General features: G+C 36.4%; 1 protein-coding gene across 4 annotated transcripts in view; it reads right to left on the reverse strand.

The window, feature by feature from the left end:
* Positions 1-22,643, reverse strand: part of Lipm (lipase family member M) — a 33,716-nt gene extending 11,073 nt beyond the window's left edge. Inside the window, exons 1-4 of one of the 4 annotated variants that reach the window (XM_074078817.1) lie at positions 22,510-22,643; positions 18,513-18,969; positions 3,721-3,838; positions 941-1,139 (exon numbers count right to left, since the gene is read on the reverse strand). In XM_074078817.1, the coding sequence (XP_073934918.1) occupies positions 941-1,139; positions 3,721-3,739 (218 nt within the window). In that variant the 5' untranslated portion in view covers positions 3,740-3,838; positions 18,513-18,969; positions 22,510-22,643. Of the gene's footprint in view, positions 1-940; positions 1,140-3,720; positions 3,839-9,146; positions 9,529-18,512; positions 19,669-22,509 lie in introns of those variants that run through there. The other 3 variants (XM_074078815.1, XM_074078814.1, XM_020170943.2) reach the window with 3 other exon arrangements.

Below are 22,643 nucleotides of genomic sequence, written 5' to 3' on the forward strand. Positions count from 1 at the left end.
TCAGCAGGATCATGGTTCAAAGCCAGACCCTATCTGGAAAAAAACCCATCACAAAAAAAAAAGTGTCAGTTGAGTGGCTCATGGTGAAGGTCCTGAGTTCAAGTCCCAGTACCGCAAAAGAAAAAAAAAAAAACCTTTGGTAAAGCCATGAGAGATGTTAAACTGTTGGCCACTAAGGTCTAATAGTTTCTCTTCTTTTTTTAGTGCTGTGTGGTCTCATCTTCTATGTATGCTAGCCTTCATCATCACACAAGGACAAATCAGTCCCAGAATTCTCACCTACAAGGAAATGAATCTACACTTCTCTCATCTCAGTTTCAATCACCTGATATCAACCACCATTCTCATGCCAATAGACAGACTCAGCTATGTATATGGGGAACACAATATCCTCCAGATTTCTCCCAAAGAATCATTAACTTGCTTAAAAAATGGAGGGATATCATGTTAGGCTATTGATAATAAAAACAAAATGAATTATCTAAATATTAAAAACCATATATATATATATATGTATATATATATATATATATTTTTTTTTTTTTGGAAGTACTAATGCTTTTCCACTTGCTAGGCAGGCACTCTACCACTTGAGCCACATCTCCAGCCCTTTTTGATTTGGTTGTTTTTTTTTTTTTTGATAGGTTCTTGTGTATTTTGCCAGGGCCATACTCGGACTGCAAACCTCTAACCTATGCCTCCCACATAGCTGCAATTACAGACATGATTACCATACCCAGTTTCTGTTTTGAGATGGAGTCTCACTAACGTCCCCCCCACACCCCCCATGTTGGTCTTGAACTATGATCCTCTTATTTCTAATTCCCAAGTAGCTGGGATTACAGATGTGAACCACTGTACCCGGATGAAACCATAATTCTTTTACCCAGTTCTTCTAATAACACCTATGCCCCTCACTATCCTCAAGATTTTCATATACCTGAAAGCCCAGAACTCATCTTGGTCTACAGAGAGGGTCTTGTGTTTCCGAGACCAGGTGTTTCCTCTGCTGTTCCCCATCCACACATCAAAACCAGCATCCGCCAGGATGAAGCCCAGGCTGTTGTTGGGCAGGTTGGAAATCCAGTTGCTAGCATCACCGAGCAGGCCATGCTGCAGCAACACCACCGGCCTGGAACCTGCAGCCAAGAGGAAGTTAAAACCGTGTGAAATGTTTCTGCCTTTCTTGTTATTCCCTAACATGTAGGGGCATGCCAATCAGAAAAGCCTGTGTTCAAATCTCCCTTCAGCTGTTTGCTAGCTTGACTATCTTGTGTCCTAATTTCTTCCACATTAGTAAAATGGGATTTTTGTTATGACTAAGTGACAAATTTGCCCATGCCTGGCAAAGAGAAAAAATCGATAAAATTCAGCTTCCATTGCTGTTTTGTGAGATTATTATTACGGAACTTGTCTGGGCTTCTCAGAAAATATCAGAAGCAGCCCAGTAGAAAGGACAGTATAATGATTAACATGTATGTGTATATTTTGGGTTTATCTATCTATCTATCTATACATATACACACATATTATATATAATGCTCTAACATTAAGGTTCCTTTATGTTAAAAGGACCCACAGCCAGCTTAAAGGAGCTCCCTTCAGTACAGAAAGATTTGAGCATCAAAATAAAATTGTAGTAATGAATTGTATCCCATTGCATAAGTTAAGAATTGCCTCCTTGAAGCTGGCAGAGTGGCTCAAGGAGTAAGAACACCTCCCTAGCAAGCATGAGGCTCAGAGTTCAAACCCCAGTGCTGCCAAAAATGCTTGAACCACCCCCTCACCCCCATGTAGGTATCTTAAACAAGCAAAAATGTCATTTCTTTTTTTTTTCTTTTGCAAAATCAGAGAACAGGAGAGCAGAACAGTTCCTGCCTGGTGGTGGGGGGTGACACCGAGGGAGGGAGGAGGTGGGGAAAGGGTATAAGAGGGTGATGCAAATACTGTGTACACATGAATGTAAATGGAAAAAAGATACCTGTTAAAAATCTTGTGCAAAAAAAAAGAATTGCCTCCTTGTAGATGGAATAAGGAGCATCAGGAATAACATTAGCCACTAGAGGGGAGTATTGTGCACTGACTAGACTGAAAGGCAGATTCTTCCTTGAACCACAAGCTGCTTAGCAATTAGTCTAAGCCAACAGGACATGAGAAGAAAAACCTGATCCATGAGTGGGAGCTGCAGGTGGCCTCCACATAGTGGTGACTGTGGTCACTCTGCTTGGAAGAGCCATTCCTTGCTCAACACTATAGGATTCATGGGGCTTAGTGAAAAGTCTCTTGGTGTTCCAAAGCTATTCATTTATTTATTCGAAGTTTATTAACTCATTCCACAAATTTTTATTAGCACCTAGAATATGCTCAGCCTCCTGTTAGCTACTGGATATGCCATAAGCAAAGTAGGTGAATTGTCTGAGAGACAGACAACAAACCAATAAGCAAATATCTGTATCAGGGGCTGCTAAGTGTTTTAGGGAGAAGTAAGCAGGGTTAGGGGCCAGATGCCAATATATAGCAAAGAGCCACAATTGTGTGGGGTGGTCAGGGAAGAAGAAGGCCTGGGAAAGCTGCAAAGGTATTTGATGAAATAGTGGTCCCAAGGGAAAACTGTGAGTCTAAAAGCACTAAACATTCTGAACAAGGCACAGCTGCATAAAAAATGTTGATTTTCAAATACCTACGTGTGTACAAACTGGGATAAAACAGAATCCTGAAGCATCTTTATATTGAAGGCCTATGGTATTTGCCCAGAATTTTCTGGTTCTAGTTAAGAACACAGACAACACTGGTAAACTATTTTGATTTGAGTACAACACAATAGTAGATTTTCTGGGCAAATTATATAAACTGTATGAGTGGCAGTTTCTTAGAGATATCATAAAAATCAAGAGAATTAATGGAAGAATTAATGGAAGCAAAGCACTTACTATTGTACGTAGCATATAGAAGGAACACAGGAAATTATATTACCTATATATGTGACAAATAATGTAAATGCTGCTTTAAACGTAGAGTTAGAGTCTTAAACAAAATAGAACTAAACAGAAATAGGAAATGGGCCTACTGGATAACGAAGATGAATTTTTAAAAAGTCAGTATTAGCTGAGAATCTGACATATAAAAGTGAAATTATATAAGCTGTATAAACATGTACCAAAAATTAAAATTGTATGTGTAAAGCCTAGCTGTAAAAAAGTGAAAAGCGAGGTGCCATCTTAAATATTTGAGGTGCTCTTTGGATAGGAATAGAGTGTATAGTGGTGAGCACTAGGTGCCATGTTAGACTTTGGATTCTTCATAAGCTTGGTTGGCATGTCCTGTTCAAGGTATCAACAGAGAATGTTCTAGAATATCTGTATAGATGGACTTTAGGGAATGAGTTGGGTGATAGAAGGGGTCAAAATATAGACATTTTTCAAAGGTGTTTTTTGTTTTTTTGTGGTGTTGGGGATTAAACCTAGGGCCTCACCCATGCTAAGCACATGTTCTACCATGAGCTACATCTCCCCAGCCTGAAGGTGTATTTTGAAAAGCAAACACTGTATGTTTATTTGAGATAATTAGTGGGTGTAGGGTGGGGTAAGGTAGTGGTGATGGACCTGACCAATGTATCCCAGCCTGTACTGAGGATCTAGACTCTTCTACACATTAAAATCACAAAAAAGTAAGACTTGTAGGGAAGATTGCCATGTTGGGGTGATACTGGGTAATCTGTACCTTTTTTCTTCTTTTGCATTAGGCCTTGAGGAATTCGGTTAACAGAAAGGATATATCCATCTTCGGTTGCAACTTCATACTCCTCACATGGATAACCTTTATGTTGAATGATTTCACTCTATGGAAAAAAACACTATTTTGAGTTCAGCTCTATATGGCTACATTTTTTTTTTTGGTTGTGTAGAAGTTTGACCCTCAGGTTCAAGTGCGCTATCACTTGAGTAATATTCTTAAGTCCCTACCCTATTTTTATTTTAGTTATTTTTTCAGGTAGGAGCTTATGTTTCTGTATATGATTCTATTCTTGATGATTCAAAAGTAAGAGTAGATTCCTTAATGCTGTGAGATGTAGACAAGAAAGTCCTTGCTTTTCTTTAACTGATCATGTTACATTAGAAAAAATAGTCCATTCTTGCCCTCTCTAGTCCTCACTTTTATTATTACTTTTTTTCTCACAGTGCTGGGAATGGAAGCCATTCCCAGGACTTCAAACATGGTAGGCAAGAGCTCTACTATTAAGCTATACCCCAAGCCTTCTCACTTTTTAATATGAAGACTAGACTAGTGTGATGTTTCTCACAGTGTGTGCCAAAACCATAAACATCACTTGGGCACTTGAGAGGATCAAAGTAAGTTACATCACACACACACACACACATACATACAGAGGAAGAAAGCATAATGAAATTCACAAAATATTGCTTGAAAAATGGGAGAGTAGAGGTGAGTTAAGGGAATATAATAGAGGAAGTAGACTTGTTCAAAGTCCACTTTTAAGTATCTGTGGAATTATCAAAATGAAACCCTCTTGAATTATTAATATATAATAACAATAACAACAACACAAAAGAAAATGCAGGTTATCACATTCCAGCCAAACCAACTGAATTAGGAACTTTGAGGTCTCAATAGTCTCTTTAGGGAATTTTGATACACACTTATGTTTGAGAAGCACTGGACCAGGGCACTGATTCCAAACCTAGCTGCACAATAGAATCATCCAGAATCATCCAGATTCCCAGCCCAGTTCAGGTTAGAGATCAGGCAATTCTAATGCAGCCTGCAAGGAACCTGTTTTAGAACTAGTTATAAGAATCTCTTGGCCACACACATTTATTAAAGTTCTTTCTAATTCTAAAAACCACAAATTCAAAACAGTAATTTTTAAATCATTCTTAGACTAACGGTCCCTTAGCGAGTTTGAGGAGAGCTATAAAAATGGATACAAATATGTAGATACACATAAATATTTTTGCATATAATTTCAAGGGTTTCAGATTCCTTATTGCCCATATATGGACCACCAATTAAAAATCTCTACACTATACATACATACATAAACTCTTTGGGAAATATAAAGCTGCAGAGATTTCCCAAAATCCTCACTATTCTTGCCCATTGTCATCATCCAGAGAATGAGGAAACTATTTATATCAGGGGGTTACTTTAAAATGAGCAAGAGTGGAGAAGGCCAGATCCCAAATGCCTAGCATAGAATCTAGGGCAATAGAGCGCAGTCATTAAGAGGAAAGCCCTAGAGTCCCACTACTGGCTCGATCACTAATGTACAAATTGGCTGACTGATGTTGGGAAATTTAGTTGAAGTGTCTCTATTCCTGTTTCTTTCTCTGTTAGTTCATACTTCATAGGATTTTTGTAAGAAATGCAAAAAGATAATACACATATATCGTTAAATACAATGCTTAACACATACTAGTAGCTACTCAATGGGCACAAGTTACCACTGAAATTAAGTTCCAATTAACCAAGTCTTATGGAATGCAGTGTGTGTGTGTGTGTGTGTGTGACCACTATACACTTAACTTAAAAAAATTTTCAGCATTCCTCAGAACTACTCAGAGGACTTGTTGAAACACAAGATGCCAGACACTGTTCTCAAAGATTTTGATGTAGTCAGTAAGTATGAGGAGTATCCAACACACTGACATTTCTAACAACTTTCTAGGTGATGCTGATGTTGCTGATTGAAAACTAACCTTCAGGAACTACTATTGTAGATGACTTATGGAGACAAGATAAATGTATAACACATGAGAAGAAAGGACAACCAATAAGGTTATATGTAATGTGTCAAACAAGGTTGAAAGATGTGGGGTCAAGAAAGGAGTAAAGGAATTCTGAGGAGGGAAAGAGAGCACCATGAAGAGGGCTAGTCTTATGGAGGAAGGAGAATTTGAGCTGGGCCCTGAGGATTGAATAGAAATAACTCAAGAGAACCTAGGAGGTAGAGATTGGAGGAATCGACCTTCTAGAATGAAAAAAAATACAACCTCAATGAACATTGTCTACAGATGGTCAACAGATAAGAGGTGACAAGAGAGTTTAGGCAGGATAATATTAGGACACAAGTTTGTGGACATAGAAAATATAGACCTAATCTATTCTAAAAGGTAAGAAATTTTCAAGTTTGATAACCATTCTTGACAGTAGCATATCTATGCATGCCTGTACATATATATGTATGTATGTGTCTGTCCATCTATATTTTAAATATGAATATTTAACTTTTTAATTATATTGTGAATTGACAAGTTGTGATTGCATTTCATATTTAACTTTCAGTTAAATATTTGAGCTTTCAGTACAATGGGTTACTCCTGAAAATCTAACTTAAGGAAAAAATCAGAGAAATGCATTAAAACTAAGTGTAAGGGCATTTTTCCCAGCATTATTTGTAACAGTAAAAATTATACTGAGAGTCTGGTGAAATAAATATTGAGATCCCTCCCAGATCCCCCTTCAATAAAGGACTAATCCAATCTGCTAGGAGTGCTGTCAGCAGGGAGCCCTTGATGGATAGTCCCAGTCCATTCCTGCCATGTCCAATGGCTGGTGTGCCTTAAGGTGCAAAGACTGGTCATCTGAGTCCAGCTTGACACATTTCTGAGGGGCTCTTTTAGCTCTGGAGCTTCCCTTCCAATGGGGTTTGCTGAGGCTGTTTTGTAATTTGATGGCAACTTGACTTCAGCCATTACCCACTCCTGCTTCTCCTCTTCCTGTCAACAGATGTTGACCTCCTTCTCTTTCTTACAGTCTTTTTCTTTTGCAATAGGATAACATCTTATTATATTAGGCTGGTTTCAAACTCTTAGGCTCTAGTGCTTTTCCTTCTTCAGCCTTGCTGGTAGCTGGGAGTACAGGTGCATGCCACTACACCCAGTTATTACTTCTTAATAAACATTCTGCACATGAATTCTGCTTTAGGGTCTTTATGTTCCACAGAATATTCAACCTGTGATACACATATACCCACTAAAATGGAACATAATGCAGGAAGTTGAAATGATAGAAGGATATTCAAAACCTTGAGAAATTCTTCATGATGCTATTTTTGCTAGAAAAAAATGTTGAAAAACAATAGGTTTTCATTCTTATTTTAGAAAAAAGATAGATTTAGAGGAAAAAGAAAGGACATATGACATAGTTGTTAGTGGTTAGCTCTGAGAACAAGGTGTATTAGCAATTATTGTCCTGCTCTGCATATTTCAGTTTTTCTATAATGAACCCATAATGCTTTTATAATAAGAAAAAACCGCAGTGTTTAAAAGCCAACTAAATATGATCTACATTTGTCCTCCCAAACACAGCATGGCTCACTACACCTCTACTGCTCCATGATGCCAACATACCAATCCCTTTGCTATTAGTCCCTAACCTAACTCTTACTCATCATTCAGATTTCAGTCTAAGAAATGTTCCTTTAGAAAAAAAATTTTTGAAGCTTCCTGGATTAGTTAACCCTGTTTTGTATTTTCTTCCTTGGCATCATTACTCCTTTGACTAGTAATTGTCTTTTAAGCTGGGTTGTGATGTTTTTAACTCTCTGTGCCCATCACTGCATACCATCACATCAGCAATCTAGTTGGTTGTCAGTAAACACAAGCTAAAAATTAACATGGATAAAGCCATTTGTACACTGAAGTATAGGACAGACTACAATCCACATATATTGTTGTAGAGTCAAAACTAATTCAGACTGTCAACTACTTTTATTCTATTTTATTGAATTTGAACCAATAATTATATGAATTTCCTATTTTACTTTGTCTTCCAGACATAATTTCTCAATGGCAGAGCCCAATTCACTGTGTTTTAGTTTTGAGAAACCCTTTCTGAAATCTCAATAGTGTTTGAGTGCTGGGAAAACTCAGAAGGTAGAACTAGGCAGGTTGCCTTTAATGTGTAGTTAGAGATTTCCTCCACCCCTACACTAGAGGGTTTGTGTGGGACATGCTTGGAGCCAGAGGATGATCCCAAGGGTCTGAACAAATGTGTTAACTCTCTGGACAAACTGTCAGTCAATCATTGGAATGGATGGAAGAAACCTGATATTTATAACCATGCAGATTCAGAATTTTTCTATGACCTTTCAGTTTTAGAATCTGTACAGGAAAAACACATTAGAAAACAAAGGGGCCTCTATAAAAAGGGTCTTAAGCCTGCATAAGTGAATGTTAAAGTTTCTTTTTGTAGGTATTATGTAAGTCTGTGGAGTATGGACATGGCACACAAGCATCTCACTCATCTGGAGGGAGCCTCTCCTTCTTCTCACATGGGAGGGTTCATTGCAGAGTGGTGATAATTACAGGCTTGTGTTTAGGCAGGTCTGAATTTAAATTGCAGGTCTACTTTGTACTAGAGGTGGAGGCTTGTCTAACTGGTTTAGCCTCTTTAATCTCAGTTTCTTGATTTGAAAAACATAGATGATCATATCTCCAGCATAGGACCGTGAAGACAAATTGAAATTGTGTCTCTTCAGTAAAAGCTTTGTCTGCTACAGGATAAATGTTACTATGTAGTGGCCATTACTAAAACTCAACTTAGAATTTGAAGTAAGCCAAAAATAAAAATTCTCTGGGAGACCTCCTTTCTGCATTTTATTCACACACACTTCTCTAGCATTCTCAAGGTCTTTTCATTCCTCGGAGTTAGCAGTGCAGAGCAAGACAGTAAGAGTAGATTAGAATGGTACCAAGTGTTACTCTAAGTGGGTGCCCAGATAGCAAAAAGTCAGGGCTGATATCTTTATAATATTGGAGAAAGTGAGAAAAGAATAAAAAAGTGAAAACAAAATGGAAATAATCAAAGGTCTGAGATTAGCCTAAAATATCTCAGTTATTTGTTCATAGGATGATACTAAGAATTTGAGGAAAAATTAGATTGTGTTTGAATCTCAAAGAGATTAAGCCATTCACCCAAATTATTGAATTTGTTTGAGGAGCTGCTAGGCCTACTGACACCCAGTTTGGCATACTTTCCAGTCAAATATGCTACATTGTCATGATACTCTTCTACACATGAATCACCACAATATATAAAAATAATACACTATGCAGATACTACACAGATACAAATGTTAGCATGTAATACTTCATATCCCCAAAATATGAGAAACCCCAACTTACAACATTCATGAATGCTTCTGGGTCCACAGCTTTAGTTGGCAAATGTCCTGAATTCACATTTCTTTGGAACAAATAAGCCACCAGAATCAGAAGGCACATCTCCAGTCTGTGTGAAATAATCCATGCTCTTGACAAGATTTCTGACATTGTCCAACGTCAGCATTTATTTTTTTCTGGCAATGTAATAACTACATCTAAAGTCAGAAGAAGGATCTGTGGGTCTAAAAAGTCATATATCTTCCAGATGCAATTCCTTTTCCAAAATCTGAAGCATATTAAGCAGCTTAGTTATAGGAATGGAAGAACATGAAGCAGGCTGCAAATGTTGTCTAGGATGTCCCAATGCTATCTGGTTCCTCCAGCTCCTCCCTGAAAGGACTTGTAACCACCAGCCAATCCTTTAACTCCTAGGTGTGTAAAACTTTCTTTGATGCAACCTGGAGTTTCGTGCACGTGATGCAGCCCATACCAACCCTGTTGTCCATCACCACATAATAAGGACCACAGGAAGCATCTTCCCTCTACTCATAGTTTTTATCTTTCTTTAATAGATACCATGATATGAAGCCTACAGAAGACACTGGAAGTTTCTGCAGTCACTTTCTATGGCTTACCCATGAAGCCATACAATGTTCCTCTGGTTGAAAACCAAATGTAGTGATAATTCCTTTTATTTAAAATGTTGAAAACTTTAGTGATAGATGAAAACATTGACTAGAAGAAAAACAAATCTTCTGTTTAGCCCATTTCTGCCTATTCAGTTACATAGATGCAATTTTTAATTTGATTTGTAATCAGTAGTTAATTGCTGACAGATTGATACCTAGTAATTAAATCATCTGCAAGAACTAGAACAATGAGTTACAGCCTAGTTATTTTCATGAACTAAATGTTCCAGTTAAATTGAATATAAAGAAATGAGAATGATTCCTTCTTCTACAAATAAATGAGCAGGCCAGAAAGGAAGATTTGTTTGACAATTTTAATAAAACGCTGTGTTATCAGTTGATAAAAATGTTAAAGTAAAACATCTCTCTAACTTTTCATCAATTCTTCAGAGCTACCCTAACAGCAGCCACGTCAGGTTGCAGACTTGGGAATGTGGTAGGTGAAGGAGCCACAGCTAGAACTGGAAAGATGAGTCTGTGAAGAGTGAGTCAACCCCAGCCACTCCTGCTAGCTGGATAGGTGTGAAGAGGCTGCCTGCATTATCTGGACCCATCTGAACATCCCCACTATTGCTGACCTGCTGGAGAGGAGAGGTTTGACCTAATTAGAAATGCTGAGAGGACAATTGTCTGGCTCTGCAGAGCCATATTCCTCAGACCCCACTGAGCTTGTTCTGAAGTTATGCAAAGTGAGGTCTCAACATTAACATTTTAGGATACCAAAATGCTATATAGCCTAAAATAAAATAAAATCTCACTCGGCTTTCATTGTCAGAAATGCGAAGATTCCTTAAATGACTTGCTCAACATTGCCTAGCTAGATTGTGGCAAAGACAGAAGTAAAATCCAGATATTTAAATTCACAATTTAGTATGATGATCAAAGAGGATGTCATTTCAATGTCCTCTTCCCCATTTGAGGACGAGGCCTCACTTGCTATCAGAAAGCAATTATCCTACTCTATGGATTGTTTCTTTAAGAAGTTTTCTTCCGAATTTAAGATTCAAAATAATTCTCAATGATTCCATCATAAATTTGGCAGATACAGCTATTTGAGCTATTTGCTTCAAAATACTCAGGCAAGATCAACTCCTATATTGGACTGATATATTTTTTAATCCTGCAGAGGCTTATTAATGAGAGAGTTGATGGCAATAAACTAATTAGTTTAGAAAAAAAAACCTGGTTTTCATCATGAGATTACTAATTACCCTCTAATCCCTGCCTCTTTTCTATTTGAGTTACAAATTAGAGAGTTTCAAGTTAGTGCTGCTTTATCCACAGTGTTGAGCTGAGTTTTATTAAACCAATTCTTTCAGATTTCATAAACCACAATATTATTTTTCCTTCCTTCCTTCCTTCTTTCCTTCCTTCCTTTTTTCCTTCCTTGCTGTATCCCTCCTTCCCTCCCTTCCTTTTCTTTTTTATTAGCATATAATAGTTGTATACAGGGATACACTGTGATATTTACATATGTGCTTACAATATATCTTGGTTAGATTTATCCCCACCATCATTCTCCCTCCTCCCCCGACCCCCTTCTTAGAACAATTTCAACAGATTTCATTATTCTATCCACATATATGAATACAAAATATATCTATCATATTCACCCTTTCCTTATGCTCACCCACACTGGTACCTAGCCCCAGAAAAGAACTGCTTTACCCTCCTGTTCTTCATTTTCTTTTAAAGTGCATATTGTTAGTCCAAGGGGGTTTCACCTTGGCACTTCCAGCCTGTATATATCATGCTTTAAGCAAATTAATTCCCTCCCCCCATTATCTACTCATTCTCTATCACCATGCTTCCCTAATCTTCAACAATTTACAGAGCAGCACATTATATTATATTCAGATATGGGTGGGTCATTTCAATATTTTCCATTCTCTAACATTTTCTTTCCTTCTCTTGTCTCCCATAATCCCTTCAGACAGACCCAGAAATACAATTTTGTTTCATCCATTTACCTGCAAACAATATAATTCCATTCATTTTTATGGTTGACTAAAACTCCACTGTGTATATATACCACATTTTCTTAATCCATTCATCAGTCGTAGGACATCTGGGCTGTTTCCAAAGCTTGGCTATCGTGGATAGTAGTGCAATAAACATGGGTGTGCAAGTGGCTCTTATCATGTCTTGGAGCACATTCCTTTGGATATATGTCCAGGAATAATAAACCACAATTTGAGGTTCATGGGGATTGTACCATGAAACCAAACTGAGTCACAGCCAATGATCTTGTCATAATTGCTATACAGTCTAATGACCAAAATATTTGTGTTGAGTCAAACTCACCCGCCACCCCTCTTAATATGAGTTACCTTCCTGGAGACTCTAGGGTCTTCAGGCAAATGGGAGTGGTTTATCTGCCCTTGGGTTGTCAGACATGCTTGCACATGCTTAGACTACAAATTCTACATCAATCAACGGGTCATGGTTCTTCACATACTGCACTCCAAGTGTTGAACACTGCAAATCGTTCCATATTCAAGGAAATACACAACTTTGTCTCAGATTGCTAGCATTGGCCAAGGAGTTGCTTAATCACCTAACATCTTAGTTTACAGTTCTTCCTTCTCAAAGTCTAGCTGCAGCAAACCCTTTAAACATTATTCAGCATATATAGTAATCAAGAAGATAGGTTGTAAAATGTGGCAAAAAGCTCTGTTACTTGCTACATACATCGCTTTAGGATATTTTCTCAAGGTCCATGTGCCTCAGTATCCAAATTTGCAAGATGTGAACAGTAATGATATCTCCTCCTTAGGGCTGCTGTGAGGATTATGTGAGACAGAAGTGCAGTGCCTGGTGCAGAATGAACACCAACCACATCTCAGCAACTTTACCTCATGCATGTTATGAGTATTTTTCTGCTGGACAGTTGCTCTCACACCATGGCCTCCTATTTTCTTCCCCAAAGCTCATAAATAATGCAGAATTTCTCCACCTACTTGAGAAACTTGGAAACATCTGTTTATACAGAGCAGCAATCACATTCCCCATACACTGATTCAAGTGTGACCCAGGCTCCATCTCTTCCTGGGCCAGTGATCTTGGTCAGACCACTCACCCTCTTAGAGCCTCAGATAATCTACTATTAATATAAAATTATATGAGCCAACCTGCATGCTTGCAATCCCAGCACCAGGGAGGCTGAGATAGAGGGATAGTAAGACTGAGGCCATCCTGAGCTACATAGTGAGACCCTGACTCAGCAAGCAAGCAAGCAAACAAACAAAATGCTGTGAGAATCAATGCAAAAATCAATCTATACAACCTGGAATCAAATATTGTAAGTTCATATTGTAAGAATTGTAATAACTTTCTCCTTTGCTTTTTTTTTCCTAACAGAACATATGGTATGGTTAGAAATTTAATGATTTACATTTCTAATTTATTTCTAAATGAGGCTTAAGTCACAGTGTTTAGAGCTAAAGTCATAGATTTCAGAAACCATTTAGTTCAACCTCCTCACTTATCTCTATTTAGAAATTACACAGTATAAAATTCTGTATTTGATAAAAAGTATAGAACAAATATTTGTAGTAAAACTTCAAACACCATGATGTACATAGATTAGAATGCGCACCCTACTTTTCTTTCTGAAATTAGTTCCTATAAACAGTTTAATGTATGTCTTTCAAGATATTTTTGTGCGCCTAGATATTCAAATAGTTATATAACTCAAGCAAGTACCCTTATACATATTGTACGTACACATAAGAATACTTTTAAAGGATAGAATTTATGGGTGCAGAACACTGGTGAAAGATTACGCACAGTCAGCATTTTGTCAGCTATCTAGGAAGATAAATTTCTTCCTAAAAGATTAAACCAATGTGATTTCTCATAATAGGACACAAACATGAGTATTATTCCATGCCTTTCTTCAACCATTGTACATTCCAAAAATGTTTTAAATTTTTGCGAGTCTAATGAGATCAAGATGATATCTCATTGTAGTCTGCATTTTCCTGATTTATATTTAAATTATGAGTTTTTAAATGAATTTTGGCCTCTTAATTTTTCTTGATGGACTGTTTTTAAATTATTAGCCTATTTTAGTTATTATTTCATAGAAGTCTTCAAATGTTATGGAGATAAGTCTTTTGAGGTTTTTATATTTATTTATATTCATACACATATTTATTTGTTTTGGCTGTTCTGGGATTTGAACTCAGGGCCTTGAACTTGCTAAGCAGGTACTGTACCCCTTGAGCCTTTCTGGCAGCCCTTGAAATTTTTATTTTTAACTTCTAGGTTTTCTGTTTTACTAAGGCAGATTTTCTTTATCCCAATGTTAAAAGCTATATTCTTTACATTTTTTCCATATTTTATCAATTTTTTCCACTGGATTCTAGACCACTTGAGATTTAATTTTCAGTATGGGATGGTATTAAATTTGAATTATATATTTCTAACTAGTTATTAATTTTACCAATATCACTTATCCTAAATCTTCTCTAATTCCACTGGGATGAGGGGCACCTTACCCCCCCCCATATTATGATATAGAAATTTGAAGTCCCAAAGAGATGTGATGATTTTCCTGGAGTACTGCTTCTCAACGGGGAGCAATTTTGCCTTCCAGGGGATATTTAGCAATGTCTGGAGAGCTTTGGTTGCCATTACTAGGGGAGTGCTGCTGGCATCTAGTGGTAGAGCCTAGGGATGCTGCTGAATATTCTAAAAGGCACTGGACAGTCCCCTCAGCAAACAAGAACATGGCTCAAAATGTCAGTTGTGCCAAGACTGAGAAATGCTGGATTCATCATAGTAAATGAATACAAACCTGAGAAAAAAAGTCTCATTAAGAAAGAATATAAGCGTGTTTTAAAAATCATATTTAAAGTTATTGTCTTGGTATATGTTATTGGGACCAAAGGTTTCAAACACAACTTTATCTCATAGTCCAATATGTCAGACTCACAATCTTCAGAATCACCTAATTGGTGATAATGATTTCAGGTCTCAACCTCAAACTACTCAAGTAGAGTCTCTAGATTTGAGCCCCTCAAGAACGCATTCATTAATCAAGTGAACCAAGTGATTCTAGGGGTAAGTAGGGTTTGATGGGGGTCACTGCTAAGTTTCACTCCCAAACATCCTACCCTTTCTGAAAGGAGAGATATTCTAATCCCTGCAAAGAAAATTCTAGTTTGGTATCTTCCCCAGAGAAGAATTTGGTCACAGAGGTTAAAATAAAACTGGGGCTCTTTTGAGGGCAGAGACTGTTAAAGATTTCCCTGTATTCACGAGTATTAAAAATGTAGTAAAATTGTGATTCCAATAACCATAACATCTTTGAGAATTTAAAGTTTATAAGGAGAAACTAAAGGGACTTCATGCAGATTACTAATTTCTGTTATGGCTAATGACAGTTTATGTTGGTTCAGTTTTCTTTCATCTCAAAGAAAATTTAAATATTGCAAAATACATTTGCATCTAACAAATTAATATAGCTAAGCATAAAGGATAAGGTCACTTGGATTTATTCTGTGGGCTGCCAAGTGGAAGGTGTCATCCATCACCTAATGGTGCCCACTCATGCAGGCATTCCGCTTCACGTGTAATCTAAAATAAATACATCTTATATATTGAATTTCACAGCACATTTGGCCACATATTCATTAATTTCTGCTAGAACCTTATTGTAAAACTTCCTCTGTTGTGCAATTGAAGGAAATTGAAGCTGTTTAAAACATTTAGCTGTTTAAAAAACAATAATGACTTCAACTACTTACCTGTTTAGATTTTATCATGTTCTATAGCTAAACAAAATGGAACATTGAACTATATAAACCAAGGAGGCTATTATCAGAGTACTATTGTTGTTGTAATCCCATTTGTAATTCTCGGGATCATCAAAATAGCTTCATACCTATCATTATACTTCATAACATGTGAACATTGTACATTTGAATTTTGTATGATGAATTAATACTAAACATTCATTCATTTATTTTATATGTATTGAAATTTGTATAGTATTTTTACATACAAATATTTTTGCTATTAAAAATGTTTAAAGTAAGGAAGATTGCTTTTATAATCCCTGCTCCTTTTGATATTATATCTAGTTCCTTTAAAAAAATACTAGAAAACATCTACTTATACTGTGACCGTTTGTTACTGTGGAAATCTTGATGTAGGTAATAGGGAAATGACTGGGGATTATTTTAGTCCTGGAGTACTTGGGAGAGAATCAGGCCAGTAGCTTCCAAAATTAGAGTATAGGGTCATCCAGAGACTAGCATGAAACACCATAAACCCTTATGAAGAGAAGTAAACACTGAGAGGAGTTGCGAAAATCAGCAATGTGGCAGTGTGGTAATGTTCCTGGTTGGTGGAGGGCAGAAGTGCATTTTCATCCTGACCTGATTTGTAAAGTGATCACCTGTAGGACTGTGACACGTTGAGACTGGCAAAGACCGGGCAGAGCAGTGTGTTTATTTTACAGATGAGGAGCCTCAGGCCAGAAGAGGGAAACAACTTGTCCAAATGTTTACAATCAGTTTAGAGGCATTAGAGAATGAAAAGAAGGAAAGATGGAGAGGAAGTGGGGTAAAGAGAGAGCCTTCCTATCACCTTACTAGGACTCAGGAAAGCCCTAGCCACATCCATTCTCTCACATTAAAAGAATCTAAATAAATGTGTTTGTCTTCAGAGATTGCCTCTTCTTTTTATGCATTCTGTCTTTTGGATTGATGGCCTGGAATGTCTATTTCCAGATCATATCAGAGGCTGTCTACCTCACCCTGTCACTAACATTGACATACATCATTCCCAGAAGCCTCTCCCCAAAGGTTCCTGCCCTGGGTGTTTCTTTTACCATCTGTGCTATGCCTGGTATATATTTCCAACAGGAAAAATACAGCCTGTTCCTAATCAGAACTATGCACACCAGACCAAAGAAATAAAAAACAAACTACAAAAAACCCAGAAACTTTATAAATAAGTTTTAAAATTATGCCCTTGAAGATAGTGAAGAAAAGTTGTTTTCCCTCCATCTCTCCACTGCTCTTTCAAACCTGTAATATACTTAAAAGGTGGAAAAACTGGAGATGAGAAAAGACTCTGATGGTTACTGGGTTTCTTTAAGTTTTTCCCATAGGCATTAGATGGATAAGAACAAGGAATATGTATACATTTATTTATGGGACCTGGAAATACTAATTAAAGCCTAAAGCAACAAGGTCACTTAGTAAAGAGACCCACCTAGAAGCAATAACAGAGAACACACCAGGATTCAAATTTCTGCTGTGCCTCTCCCTAGTGATGGACCCTTAGCCAATTTTCTCATTTTCAGTATAAACACACTAAATAATAATATCTTCCTATTATTGTAAAATCAAACTAAAATATGTATGTGATGTACGAAGCATAGTGCCTGGCATATAGAAGTTATTTGATATGTTGTTACTATTCATTGCTGTTGTTATTATTATATTTAGGATAAATATACATTTGTGGGCTTTAGGTGGAAAAGATTGAAGAGAAAGTCAATTAATTGGAAATTGATTTCATTTTTCATTTCAAGTTTATAAGGCGCCAGAACAGGTAATCCTAGCAGGTGACACAAGCAATAGACCATACACTGAAGTAGTTATACTTTGTTGGGTTAGGTCTACCTAATGCTGCCTGGCCTTGTGTTCAGCTGTTGTGGTTGCCATGATCTTTGTCATGGCAATATTTAGTAAACGAGAGATTTAGTTTTTCCACCTAAGAATCTATGTAATCTGCCAAGGCAGCCTTCACAGACTGATTGTATTGATTAAATCACTCTATTCTGTTGGCTGGTTTCCATGAAACTTTTCTTAAACAGAAAGATTTTGAAAAGACATCATGCATTCTACTATAATAAGGATTGTTTATCCACAATTCCTTTCTGAAATCTGAAAACTCTGACTCAAGAAGTTTTTAAAAATTCATCTTAATGTCCCTAGAAAAAAAAATTCCTCACTTCTATTTTCTCCTTAGGAAGTTATGCCACTTCCCAAACAGGAAAACAAGCACAATTTCTTGCCTAACTTGCAAAATACAAAATAAAAAGACTCTTCTCTCATTCCCCCAAGAGCTAGCCATTTATTTCCCTCTTTTTTATTCACCCAAACTTGCAATTAATTCCCTTTCAAATATTAATTTTAACAAAAAATTTATAATGGTCAAATGGAAAATTTGGAAATATCTGTAAAGATTTTAATATTCTTAGTTTCAGAATTTTATTCTTAGGAATCTTCTAAGGCATGCAAAAGTAATTGTAAGGAAAACAATGGAAAATTAGAAACAGTACAAATACCCATGTTGAATGAAATGGTTACATAATTTTTTTTCTTGTCATAGAACTCTATTCAGTCATTACAAACATATTGTAGAGATATATTATAGGTAATATAAAAATGTTCATCACACGTTTTAACAATGAAACTGAAGATAATCATTGAATCATTTTTAAGTCATAAGCAAACATGAATAGAAATGTGACCACAGAGGAATCTATTAAAGTATTAACAAAGTAAGTTTCTCTGGGATGGTATTTGGCTAGTATGTTTATAATAAACATTTTTGAAGTTATGCAGAAACACAATAAATCATTTTTTTCTCAATTTAAGAAAACATTTCCAAACTTATTTTAATCTGGGAGAAAGAGTACAGGTCAGGAGCAGAAAGAACCATAGTTATGCCCTACCTCAATGCAGAATTCATTTGCTGAAGGATGAATGGCTTCTTCTTAGCTAGGATGCTACAGAGTAAAGGAAGCCAAAGTAGTACAGGAAACAGGACATTGAGCAGGCAGAGCTTCCCTTTAATCAGCCATCACCTTAGCAACAAGCTTCGTTGCCTCAAGCCAAAACTCTTCCACAGTTGCTTTAATCTATGCATAGTATTTTCCCTGTTTGTCTAGTGGAGTTCATTGGGCAGTGTTTTCCTATGTGTAGTGTTTACAACTGAGGTGGTACTCAGCATTCCATTACTATAACAAAATACCTGAGATAATCAACCATAAGAAAGGGAGAGGTTTATTTTTGCTCACCAATTTGGAAGTTTCAATTCATGGTCAGTTGGTCCCATTGCCTTTGGGCCTGTGGCAAGGCAGTACACTATAGTAGGAGCACATGACAGAGGAAGCCCACACCTTATGGCAACTGGGAAGCAAAGAAAGAGAAGAACAGTTTGGGGTTCCAGCATCCCTTTCAAGGGCATAACCCCAGTGACCTAACTTCCTTCCACCAGGGCCCACCTGTTAAATTTTCTACCACTTCCCAAAAGTGTCACAGTCTGAGAACCAAGACTTTAACACATGGGCCCTTGGGAGACATTCCAGACTGAAACTATAGCAGTGGGCATGGTACTAAAATTGTATGAGAACTAGTGTCTATACATATTAGTTTCCCATTGCTGTAATTATAAATTACCATCAACTTAGTGGCTTATGATCATATATATATTTACTTTCTTATATTATGGAAGTCATAATTCTATGATTGAGATAGCAGAGGGTTGTATTCCTTCTGCAGATTTCTAAGGAGAATAAATTTTCTTACCTTTTCCAGTTTGTGAAGACTACTTGCATTCTTTGACTACCTGCATTCCCTAACTTCAACCCCTGGTTCCATTGTACCATTCCTTTTTCTGACTGACCTTCTTGCCTCCATCTTATAAGGTTCCTATGGCTACATTGGGCCCACCCAGATATTCCAGGATAAACTCCCCATATAAAGATTCCTAATTTAATCAGGAAACTGTCTTTCATATGTAAGACTGGTATGCATGAATATACATATACACATATACATCCATATACATGATATGTATATTCATAATTAAATATGTATATTCACAAATTTAGATGAAATACACAATATGTTGGAAAAATACACTAAAACTGATATAAAGAGAGAAACTTCATTTGTAATGCTTTATTTCCAAACCTGGGTAGTAAGTGTAGGCATTCATTGATTTATTTTTTATGTTGGTGGGTCATATAAGGTTGATTTCATAGTTTTGACAGTATGCTACAGTTATGTATGATATTATCATTGGGGAAAACTGAGTGAAGACTATGTGGAATCCCTACTTTTTTTTTTGCAGTATCTTATGATATATTTCTGTCTTAGTCTGTTTCCTGTTTTTGTAACTGTATACTACAAACTGCATAATTTATAATGAACAGAGACTTATTTATTTCATGGTTATGGAGTCTGAAATTCAAGAGCATGGTTCTGACATCTGCTCAGCATCTAGGGAGGGCCTTCTTGCAGCATCATAACATAGTGGAGAGCATCACATGGCAAGACAGAACAAGTCTTCAAGAGAGAGAGAGAAAGAACTTTTACAACAAAGCTACTCCCTTCACCACCCATTAATCCCTGAATCCATTGATGGATGATTAATCCATACAGAGGACAGAACCCTCATGACACAATCATCTGCCAAAGATCTCGGCTCCAAACACTGTTAACCTATGAATTGGGAGACTAAGTTACCAGGACCTGAAATTTGAATTCAAATTCAAATCATAACCATATCATTTCAAAATAAAAGAAGTTGTAAAAAAATTAAAAGATAAGACAAACACAGATCCTGTTCTCAAGCTATTTAAAATTTGTTAGAGAATACATGTGTGTACATGAATAGAGAATTATCCATAAAGACAATTTTGGAACACAATAGAAAGTGATTCAGAAAGGGAGCATGAGAATCAGGGTAAATTATTCCAAAATGGTGGCATGTTGCCCAGACCCAAAAGGTTTAGTTAAGCTTCTTAAGAGAGGAAAACAAGGAGAGGATCATAGTGACCCTCACTTTGATGGTGAAGCACTTGCCTTGTGCTTTGGCTAGAGTCTCAGAAAAGCCATCACTTCAGCCAGGTTTCGCCTCTCTGAAATTTTATCCTGCCTGAAGGATTCTCACCAAATTCAGAGTCACATCTCCATTTCACTTGAATTTGTATTGGCTGAAATTAATGCTATTATTTACCTTGCTCTATAGATTCTAGCACTGGGCTATTTAGGCTTCAGAAACTATAGCAATTTGATGAGACTGTGACAGAGTTGTGAGCATGAGTACGGCAAGAAAAATAAGGAAAGACATTGGCAACTTTATTATTACCAATCTATAGCCAATCTGATCCATTCTCTCCACTGAAGAAAAATTACCGGGTGCTACGTCTACTTAGAATTAATTTGGATATTTCAGATGAAATAATTAAATATTTTGAAATTGACCTCATTAGCAGAGTCTCAATAATCTCATTCTGATATTTATAGAGGCTATAAAAAAAACACTTTCCTCAATCTCTCTTGCCTTAATTTTCTCAGTAAATTTGGTCCGGGGTAGCACATTTTCTTCACCATGGTGTCCCACAGTTCATTTCCATATCATTTCAACTTGTATACATTTAAACAAATACATGCTGTAATGTGGCTTTTAGCGTGTCATACTTCCTGGGTTAAAATCATGACTCAAATATGTGATCTTAGATGAATGTTACTTTTTTACTCTCTGTGTAAAATGAAGATGACCATAGTATCTATCTCATGGGATTGTGAGTTTTAAATTCTATATTTCATGTAAACTCTTAGGAATGAGTAAGTTATTATCACTTGGACCTGTGATAGTTGTTATATTTGCTACTTATTGCTATATATACAGCTTGCTATCGAAAAAGTGGTATTGTTAACAGTGGGGTGCTCTTTTTTCTTTTAGTTTAAATTAATAAAAATTTAAACAAAATTTTTATTAGAATCTTAATAAAATTAAAATTTAAAATTGTATTAGAATCTCAAAAAATACTTTAAATATGGTATGCATGTCAGAAAACTGCACATGATTATAAATATATAGTTGGATAAGTTTTCACAAAGTGAAAAAACTTGCATAACTCCCTTAATTATTCTTTTGACCAACAGAAATTCTTCATTTTAATGTAGCTCGATTTATTAACTTTTATTTTTAGGATATTTTCCTTTTTCCAAGTTGTGAAAACAATTTCCATATTATCTTCTAGAAACGTCATTTTATTATTCAAATTTGGACTTACATTATTTGATTTTTCCATATGGGATGAGGTAAGGAATCATATATAATTTTTAAAATTATAGATATCCAATTTGTTCAGCACTATTTAATAAAAATAGTGCTTTCCTCCTCACTGTAATGTAGTATGTACTAAATTTTAAATTACCATATGTTCTCCCTCATATGTGGACTTTAGATCTAGGGCAAGTACAGCAATGTGGTTGGATTTGGGTCACATGATAAGGGAAAAGCACATACAGGAGATATGGGGATAGGTAGGAAACCCAAAACATGAAAGTGTTTGATGTCCCCACTGCAGAGGAACTAATACAGAAACCTTAAAGTGACAGATGTCAATATGAGAAGGGGATCAAGAACTAGTGAAAAGGTCAGTTAGAGATGAATTAACTTGGTGTGTAACACATTTGTACATGGAAGTAACTCTAGGACTCTCTCTGTATAGCTATCCTTATCTCAACTAGCAAAAACGCTTTGTCTTTCTTATTATTGTTTACACTTTCTTTTCAACAAAATTACAGATAAGGGCAGAACAGATTCTGCCTGGAAGTGAGGGGTGGGTGGGGGGAGAGGGAGGGGGCAGGGGGGTAGGGGGGAGAAATGTATGCACATGTGAATAAACAATTTAAAAAAAGGAAAACAATTACCAATTGTTATTATAATGTACTTAAGACAGCTCCCAATTTTTAAATTTTCAAGTAGTCTTCATCAGGCAGTTAGATACCAGTGTGGTCTTGTGATACAGCAGGCATTTTTAAATTGTTTTTTCTTAGTACAAACT

Source organism: Castor canadensis, chromosome 7 (genome assembly GCF_047511655.1).
Source record: "Castor canadensis chromosome 7, mCasCan1.hap1v2, whole genome shotgun sequence".
Taxonomy (NCBI): Eukaryota; Metazoa; Chordata; class Mammalia; order Rodentia; family Castoridae; genus Castor; species Castor canadensis.